This window comes from Plasmodium cynomolgi, chromosome 4 (assembly GCF_000321355.1).
Source record: "Plasmodium cynomolgi strain B DNA, chromosome 4, whole genome shotgun sequence".
NCBI lineage: Eukaryota > Apicomplexa > Aconoidasida > Haemosporida > Plasmodiidae > Plasmodium > Plasmodium cynomolgi.
In genome coordinates, this window is record NC_020408.1 from 45,419 (window position 1) to 55,155 (window position 9,737).

Consider the following 9,737-nt stretch of genomic DNA (forward strand, 5'->3'; position numbering starts at 1 on the left):
ATAATCTGCAATAAGTGCCGGTCAGTTTTACCTAACTCTGTACACTTCTAACCAAATGCGCGGCAAAAATGCATTAAAAAAAAAAAAGATTTTAAATAAGTTTAGGCCGTGATTATGTACAACACAACCACGTATAAAAAGAAAGATAAATGGCACCTTGCAAAGGGGAGTTTGCTTCTTTGTCGGATGAGGAGGCCACCCTCCCCTCCCCTTTCTTACATGCAAAGGCACTAACTTTTTTTTTTTTTCGCTTCTCAAAATGGATGAAAGCACGCAGATATATACCCCGGCTCCCTAGGCAGATTTTTTCTGTTGCTTTTTCTACTGGGCCGAAATATCCTAGCGGTCCAGCCCATATTGGGTGGGGTAAACCACATGGTACCTCCACATGCGACATTTTTCTCTAAAAAAAAAAGTTCACTCACGGTAGTAACTGCCACTACTACCGCTGACTCCATTGGCACCGGACTTTCCCCCCTCGAAGCAACAACATCATGTAGAATACGCTTGCAAGTTTTCCACCCTACATATGTATAATCTAAAGGAATTCATTTCTCGTCAGCCTCTTAATGGTTATTGAAAAATTAAAAAACGCGAACATATGGTCCATTAACATACTGCATGCTGAACATAGAATATGTTTTTTTTTTTTTTTTTTTTTTTTTTTTTTTTTTTCCGGTTTTTCCCCCTCCCCCCTTCTTGTCAAAACACCACCGTAGCGACACCTTTCCACTTCTGTAAAAACTGCTAAACAAGAGATCGTTGCCTAGAGGATAGTCACCTTTGCAGGGCATTTTTCTATACTTACGTTTCTTCGTCCGTAAATGTTCCAGGAGTTACACTGCCCATTTGAACGGCCTTCATACCAATCACCCGGTCGCTTATATATCTGCATCATAAAAAAAGGAAAAAAAAAAAGAGGAGCTGCTGCACCGATGACATTAACTCAAATTCAAAGGAGAGTAAACCTTTTATAAAATCAATTTTCTTCACCATGGGAAACACAAGGAGGAAGTTCTTTGCGAATGGACTGGCTACACCTCTAAAGGTTTCCATCCACGCCTTACTCTTCATCCTCCTACTGGTAAGCTTAGCGCTTAGGTGTAGTTCTAGCATGTGAGTGTGGACGCACATGTACAGCACTGTGGACACAACACGGTCCTTTATTCCGTTACTTCTCCATGCATAACAATAGCATTTTTTTTTTTTTGCAAAGAGAAACCTGCACTTTTCCTGTCCACTCACAGAACACAGCGGAGATTCTTGATCCCCATCCAAATGAAAATTCCTACATGGGATTGAGCTGCTCGAATGGAGGGAGAAGCTTGGCCAATGCGATACCTCCACTGCTGGGAGAAGTGGGAGCAATGGGAGAAGTGGGAGCAGTGGGAGCAGTGGGAGCAGTGGAAGAAGTGGGAGCAGTGGGCGCAGTGGAAGAAGTGGGAGCAGTGGGAGGGGTGGAAGAAGTGGGAGCAGTGGGACATGTAGGAAGAGAGGCAGAAGTACAGCTCACGGAATATCCCACATACACCCCTTCCCACGCGCACCAGGTGGCGAGAGAGATGACGAACCTGACTCCTCCGAAGAATATGGGCATCCCAATCAGTACCAGCACGAACAGCCATATGCCCACCCTCCCCAAAACAAAGAACCAACGGCACAAGTACGTTTGCACCTCGGACAAAGCGCTTTTCGAATTGAGACTCAAAATGAACAGCTACATAAACAAACACAAAATGGACCTAACGAAACACAATCAGGGAAATATACAAACAAAGAAAAAAATTAAAAACAACCTAAAGGTATACGAAAGAGAACTAAAACATCAAATAGATTCCTTAAACTTCTATGTTGACAAAAAAGAAATGTACAAAATATGGGGAAATATTTATGACAAAAGGAGACATATTTACATAGACATGATAAAGACGTTGTGGGATAAATGCGTTCACTTAACAGAGAAGAAGCAAATTCCAAAAAAAGTTTTATTTAAAGTTTGGTGGAAGGCTTACTCCGATTTCATGGTGGAGCTGCAAAATTGTGACTCCCAAAGTATGAGCAGTTTTTATGACCTATATTACAAAGACCGCTGCCCCAGATATAACTACATGGAATTCATCATGCAAAATAAAAAATCCTGGAAGAAATTCACCACAAGGATGAAAAATAAGTGGACGAATGATTTGCTCGCAGAGTTAAGGGCCTACTCCAAGTAGTTCCCCAGAGGGGGGAGCCCATTTGACGCTGACCCAATGGGGGAAACAAAAAAAGGCGCCAAAAGGGCGCCAAAAAGGATAGAAAAAACCAAACCGTGTCCGCTTTATCTTGACGACAAAACCGCCCACAATAGTTGCACACCTGTGCAGGCTGCACAAAATGAAATCCCATCGCATTGCAGAACAGGGAAGATGATGCCACCTACACGGGGCGTAAAAGACCCCATTTGTGCTCTACTGAGATGGAGACGTTCACTCTTCGGTAATGCGAGCAGTGCATGTGGGCGTAGCGAGGAGTAAAGAGCAGCGCACTGGGGCCAAAAAGGAAAATAATTTTTCTTTTCCCAAAATGCAAAGCTGTAGGAAAATGCAAATTTATTTTATCTCACCCTTTCTCGATGCATCTCACCGTATCTCTTTTTTTTTGTTGTTTTTAAAATTGCAATGCCTAGAATGTCACGATGTTTGATTAACCCCCCCCTTCGTCTGTGCCCTCCAAAGGTACATGCCTTATCAGTAGTAGACATGGGAAAAAAAAAAAAAAAAACTTCCCTGCATAAGTAAAAAAAGATAAATCGAAGTAAATCAATTAATCTTCCTTTATCATTTTTTTTTTGCCATCTTTTGTAAAAAGGGAAATACTGACAAATCACTCCTCTTATATGTGAGCGCCTCAATCTGCTGCGTCAAAAACGCTGGATGAATTATCCACATACAGGGAAAAGCCTTCGATGGAACAAAAAAAGCTCTCTCAATTTTTTATTTTTTTTTTAATGAACATATAAACAATCGCTAGGGTAGTATAATACCCCCCCTTCCCAATTTGTATTTCCTGCACAGCCGGGAAGCACCTTCCCCTCGTAAGTGGAGACACACTCTTTTTAAATAATTTGCATTCACTGGAGAAAGCGACGCAACGAGAAAAAAAAAAAAAGGCAGCACGTAAGCAAACAATCGCCAGGGAGACGAAACAATTTAGTTAGGAACCTCCCATATAGGGGCAGCATTTTTAAAGCGCCAAACTTTTGTGTAATCACCAAGGCCCTAAACGATAAGTTCCACTTTGATGTTTGGAAAAAATTTCCTTCAGCTAACTCGAATTGGTCACTTCAGCGTTGCTGCATTGGATTTACATTTTTCATTTATATGTTTATTCATTTTATTTTTTGAGCCACAGCTGCAATCACGCCGAAGGCCCCCACCCCACGAGCTTAACACACAGGCGAGGGTTATAAACACGAGCATGTTAGCGTGCGATGAATATGCATAGCTTTGGCGAATGGGATGCACGATAAAGTGCACGCTGTCATGCTCGTATGCTCGCCTTCACTTTGAGACGTCAACCTGGGGTGAGGAATTTTTTCTCGTTTCCTTTGCCAGCGCTTCATTGGTGTGGTCCATGCTGTGTTCCCGCTTCGTGTGCTTCGTGCGCTTCGTGTGCTTCATGCGCTTCGTACGCTTCCTTTTACTTATTTTTCGTCCCATTTTGCGCCCCGCTTGGCTCACCCTCTCAACTTAACCACTCCGCTTTGCAATTTCGCCGCGCCACCTTGCGCTCTTTCCGAACGGAGGAGATTCACACTCGCAAATGCGAATGCGCCCCTTTTATTCTCCTACCCCCTTGAAAATTTTCATCACGATAAGGAGAAGCTCCTCTAAGAGCTCTTTTCTTTTTTTTTTCCCATTTTTGAGTGAATTTTTTTTTTCCCAAGTTGCTCCTCCCTTAGAAGAGATACCTCTCCAGGCCACTCAACCACACACACGACGTATTCGCCTACTGCCCACACAACGGTACCCAAAATGAGCTTCAAAGGAAAGAAACTCTTTGATGATGATAGCAGCAGCGATGGGGGAAGGAAAAGAAAGCGACTGAAAAAAGTATCAAGTAGTTTGTTTGATAGCGACGATGACGATAACGATAACGACAAAGATTTGTTTAGCAAAGGAGAAGAGACCAACACATCTCAATCCAAAAGTGTGGTCGAAATTAAGGACGATGACGATTCCGAGCAGCAGGATACCTACTACACCACAGGAACATCGTCCAACAAATCACTCCCCAAAAAGTCGTCAAGCAAACCCATGTACCATGACATAACGTCCTACTTCAAACCAAGTTCCAAAAAAATGGAGGACCAAACTGTGGCAGACACAGTGGGAACTAAACACAATGTGAAGGGAAATGCACGAGAAAACACAAGTCTCTTCGATTTGGAGAGTAAAAAATTTAAAAAGGAAGCTCCTCATACGAGCACCGGGCTGAAGAGGGAGAGGGAAGAAGACCTACACGACATGATAGACGAACACAAGTATAAAAAAAAACACACCTCTCCAGGGAATGGAAAAACCAAAGAAGAATCAGACTTTAACAATAGCGGAGGGAGTACCACAAAGAAGAAAAAACTCACCTCCATGTCCACCATGGGTGGAAATAACAACAGGGACGATACAGCCAACAAGTTCGACTACCTCCCTTTTCATAACCTCAAATTTGTGTTAACAGGAGTGTTTAAAAATTTCTCTCGAGATGAGTTACAATCCAAAATTAAAGAACATGGGGGAAGCGTTATGTCCGCTGTGTCGTCAAAAACGCATTATCTCATTCATGGAGAGTATTTGGAAGACGGCCGAATGTACAACGAGGGAAGGAAGTATCAGAAGGCGTTCGAGCTCCAGAAGATGAGCAAGTCCATTATTAAAATTTTGAATGAGGAGGAGCTGCTACAGATGCTACCGCAGGAGAAGGACCAAACTCCCAAGGGGGGAGACGCGGGTCACGGGAAGGATGATCACGACCCATTTGAAAAAAGCCAGCAGAGCGACTTCACCAAGATTAGGAGCGAGAGTGGGAATAGCGGACGTGGGAACAGCGGAAGTGGGAGCTATAAAAGCGCAGTGCAGAGCGAGAAGAAAAACACACCCAACTCCGGTGCTCCTGCGGATCAAAGCAAAATCCTGAATCAACTCTGGGTGGAGAAGTACAGACCAAAAAATCTGAACGAACTTGTAGGGAACAACCAGAATGTGCTCAAGTTAAAAAATTGGCTAGCTAGCTGGGATGATGTATGCATAAAGGGGCTCAAAAAACAAGTAACGAAAACATTTAGAGGAGTATACGAAAATGTGAATGCCAGGTGTGCCCTTTTGAGTGGCTCTGCAGGAATTGGAAAAACGACAACTGCAAAAATTGTGGCAGAGAGCTCCGGATATAACGTTATCGAATTTAATGCGTCTGATGAGAGAAACAAAGCAGCGGTAGAAAAAATCAGTGAAATGGCCACCGGGGGATACTCCATTGCTTCTATCAAAAGCAAAAAATTGACCAAAACCTGCATAATTATGGACGAAGTGGATGGTATGTCTAGCGGAGACAAGGGAGGCAGTGCAGCCATCTTAAAGATGATCGAAAAAACAAAGTGCCCAATTATCTGCATATGTAATGATAGACAGAATAGCAAAATGAGAACACTAGCCAATAAATGCTACGATTTAAAATTTACAACTCCAAATAAAAATAGCGTAGTGAAGAGGCTACTCGAAATATGTAAGCAAGAAGATATTATGATGGAGCCAAACGCATTGGAGCTTCTATGGGAAAGTACAAATGGAGACATGAGACAAATGCTGAACGCGTTGCAGTTACTCTCCAAGACGTACAAGCGAATCCAATTCTTGGATCTAAAAAAGGAATTAAACAATTCAAATAAAAATATACAATCCTTAGCTAACCCATTTGAAATAACACTCAAACTTTTAAACTTTAATGAATCATCAAAATTAAAAATAAGAGAAATCATGGACCTCTTTTTTGTCGACTATTCCATTTTTTATAAGTGAAAATTACACCAATGTATTTAATGATAATGATAAATCTGCTAGCTCAATAAATAAATGGAATGCCTATGCCCAAATATCACATGATTTAGCTCTAGCCGAAAGAATTAAATACAACATGAAAACGACAATGGATTTTTCTCTCCTTCCTCACTTCTCTATTCTCTCCTGTGTATGTCCTGTCATGAGAATAAAAATGCTAAAATCATTTATGTCTGGCCGAATTAATTTCCCTTCCGCTTTTGGAAAAATCTCCACCTTCAACAAAAATAAAAGGCTACTAAATGAAGTATGCTTTAACATGTCCTATAAACTCAATGTCTGTCCAAAACACATGGTTACTTCTGGATTTTTAAATTATATATATGCTCAGATTATTTCTCCACTCCTAAGTAATAATATCCCCAAAGCGATCCAACTTATGGAAGAATATAATGTAACTAAGGAAATGATAACAGAGAATATCCCTTGTTTGAGATTACCTACACAGGAAAATTTGTATGATAAATTGGATTCCAAAGTTAAGGCATCCTTCACTCGGCTCTACAACGCTTCCCACGTTATAAAGAACGATCCTAACAGCATGCGCAAGGGACTTAAATCAACTGAGAAGAAGAGTTCCTTCAAACTTAATGAATACGAATCTGATGAGGACATAGATGAACTCAGTGAATCCAAGGAGGACAAGGATGACGATGTACTGGTCAAGAGTAAGGTGGATAAGAAGCCTGCCGCCAAGGGAAAGGCCACCCCTCGCTCCAAAACCAAGAAACGCTGACAATTTTATGATGAACACCACAAAGCAATACGAAGAAAATTCCATGCGGTGTGAAGCGACACAATATTGGCCAAGTAGGGATATCTCCCCTTATGGCCACCCATCCACGCCGCTCACTCGCAACTCCATTTTCTGTCACATCGTTGTCAACTGAATCTGACTGCTCATCTCCAAGGAGGCACCAACACATGTGCCTCTCATCTATTGCAGCTCATGGGGAGACACACCCGAAACTTTATGTAGTAACATGTATATAATATATTTATAACCGCGTAACGTGGCCTCGTCATTATTTTCGCCGCTGCCCCCTCCCCCCCATCTGTGCAAATACAACCCTCCAACATGACTCACCTACGCTAAGGCTCTTATCTCGCTCCACAAAAATGGGGAGAAGAATGCCCAGTTGTTAAACGACTTGGCTCTTTTTTTTTTTTTTTTTGCCACAACTTTTTAAATGGTTGATGTTCAAACTGGGCACGCGGCCTGTGTGCATTTAAGCACGTGTGTAAGTAGGTCGGTAGGTCGGTAGGTAGGCAGGCAGGCAGGCACTTCCCTGCGGAGGCACTTCAACCCCCTTGTGCCCACCCCTCGCGCGGAATTCACCTGGGCATTCCCCAAACAGGGGCGCCCATTTTGCACATCGGTGATACCACCCTGCGGCGAAAAAAAGGCAGCAGTTCGGTTTACCCCACCCCCCGGGGGGCAAAACGTAGCGCTTGGAAGAACCCAACTCAGTAGGGATAACTTTTTGGAGGAGTGGAAATGCAACGGGGAAAAAGCCCCCAAGACGGGTGCACGCGCTGCTCCTTGTCCGATTTGCTCGCCTGCACGGGGGCGGAAAAATGCCAAATGCGCACGCTCGTGTTGAGTTCAAAGGGGCCATGTTCAAATAAAAGGAAGCGTTCACGATGGCGTCACCCCCAACGTCGTAACTTAAAGGCGTGGTGTGCCAAGCAAATGAAATAACGAGTGGGCGATTTTTTTGCCAATTTTTGCCAATTTTTTGCCAAAATTTTTCCCAATTTTTTGCCATTTTTACACAATTTGTTTAGGATTTTTTTTTTTTTCGTTCGGCACACCCCCCCTGTGTGGTTTCTCTTTTAGCTTAACAGGAGGGGACCACTCCTCACACAATAGGGCACCACGATTGCACCTTTAGCGGAGTTTTCCCCTTTTTAAGCGAACACCACAACGAAGATGCGTATTCGGGAGAAAGTACCCTCCACGAAAGAGCTATAACAGTCTCTTCTCCCAAAAAAACAGAAGTCAACAATGCCACGTTGCCCCCCTCCCCCAAAAGAGAAAAAAAAAAAAAAAAAAAATAGATGAATATTTCCCGCCGTTCCCACGTTTGGCTCGGCAGATTATTCGCATCCATTCTAATCCTACCGCTTCTACCGCGTCTACCACTTCTACCACTTCTACCGCTTCTACCACTTCTTCCGCTTCCTCCTCTCCCACCACTTCTACCACTTCTACCACTTCTACCACTTCTGGGCCATGTCAGCAGCTTCGACGTAACCCCAACTCGCAGCAACATCGCTGCAAGTAAGGTACCCATCGTAAGACTGAACAAAATAATTTCCATGGAGAAAAAAATATCGAGAAGGAAATCGGACGAATTCATCAAAGAAGGAAATGTAAAGCTCAATAACAAAATTGTTAAAAACCCTGGAACACATATCGATGTAACAAAAGATAAAATAAAAATTTTAGGGAAAACGGTCAGCATTCAACAAACGCAAAAAATGATTAATCAAAATGGCAGCAAATTGTACAGGTGGTTTGTTCTTCATAAGCCGAAGGGACTCCTATGTACATCCAATGACGAGAAGGATAGGGCTTCCATATATTCCCTCTTCCCACAGGACATAATGGATAATTATCGACTAGTTTCCGTAGGTACGTTTTTCCCCAAACCACAACCTTGACGCTTTTTCCTTTCCTGTTCCTACACCATTGTACGCGAGAGATGCCTCCCCTACGGTGCAACTATAACCACTGCTTCGAACAAAATGCTCAGATAGCCTCATTACCACCTGGGTACAACTCACCATTACGTAGAAAAAAAACGCATCCTCCTTGTGGTGGTACCTTCTTGGAGGGTACAGATGAAATGATCTGCTTAGGGGAAGGAAAAAAAAAAATTGTTAACCCTTACTGGGTTAATGATATTTGAGCAAAAATGACCCGTGTGTTCTTCACTCCATTTGGTGTGTCTGTGTCTGTGTTTCCGTTTCTGTGTGGGGGCCTGCCCTCTGCTTGCAAACCAATTCTACACTTTCACTCTTCGACGAGTCGCACCTGGCGTGTCTGCCATTTCGTGTCTTCCTTCCCCCTTCTCCCAGGCCGACTCGACCGAAACACCTCCGGCGTGCTCCTCCTCACAAACGAATACGCTTGGGTCAACAAACTGACGCACCCAAAGTACCAACGAATAAGGACATACAGAGTGCACATCGAAGGACCGGTACAAATGAAAGTCCTCAAAGAGCTAGCCGCAGGTATATACCTACCAAACGATGATAGAGGAAAAAAAAAGCAAAAAATAATGCAGAAAATAATGCAAAAAACAATGCAAAAAACAATGCAAAAAACAATGCAAACAAAAAAAACACAGCCAGCATTTATTGAAATATTAAGGCAAGAAACCGTAAAAATAAAAGATCAAGTCAAAAAGGTAAGCGTATTAAATATTAGCGTACGAGAGGGACGAAATAGACAAATTAGAAAAATGTTTGAGCAAATAAACCAGCCGGTGATTAAGATAAAACGAACTGCCTTCGAAAATATAACTCTCAAGGATGTTTTTTTCCCCAAGCAGTATCGCGAACTGACCCATCAGGAGGTCTCCGATTTGAAGACACGCCGCTTCTAACAAGTGAGGGAGGAAAAAAAAAAAGAAAAAA

At 42.7% G+C, this 9,737-nt stretch overlaps 3 protein-coding genes across 3 annotated transcripts; all 3 read left to right on the forward strand.

The window, feature by feature from the left end:
- Positions 1 to 994: 994 nt before the first annotated feature.
- Positions 995 to 2,216, forward strand: PCYB_041090 (hypothetical protein; the record flags this gene model as incomplete). The annotated part of the gene is made up of 3 exons (XM_004225260.1): positions 995 to 1,084; positions 1,248 to 1,358; positions 1,551 to 2,216. The coding sequence occupies 3 exons, from the start codon at positions 995 to 997 to the stop codon at positions 2,214 to 2,216; spliced, it is 867 nt and encodes a 288-aa protein (XP_004225308.1).
- A 1,800-nt stretch (positions 2,217 to 4,016) lies between these two features.
- PCYB_041100 (replication factor C subunit 1) lies at positions 4,017 to 6,828 on the forward strand (the record flags this gene model as incomplete). The annotated part of the gene is made up of 2 exons (XM_004225261.1): positions 4,017 to 5,869; positions 6,051 to 6,828. The coding sequence occupies 2 exons, from the start codon at positions 4,017 to 4,019 to the stop codon at positions 6,826 to 6,828; spliced, it is 2,631 nt and encodes an 876-aa protein (XP_004225309.1).
- Positions 6,829 to 8,576: 1,748 nt separating this feature from the next.
- PCYB_041110 (pseudouridine synthetase) lies at positions 8,577 to 9,706 on the forward strand (the record flags this gene model as incomplete). The annotated part of the gene is made up of 2 exons (XM_004225262.1): positions 8,577 to 8,730; positions 9,177 to 9,706. 2 exons carry the CDS (start codon positions 8,577 to 8,579, stop codon positions 9,704 to 9,706), a joined length of 684 nt encoding a protein of 227 aa, XP_004225310.1.
- Positions 9,707 to 9,737: the final 31 nt, after the last annotated feature.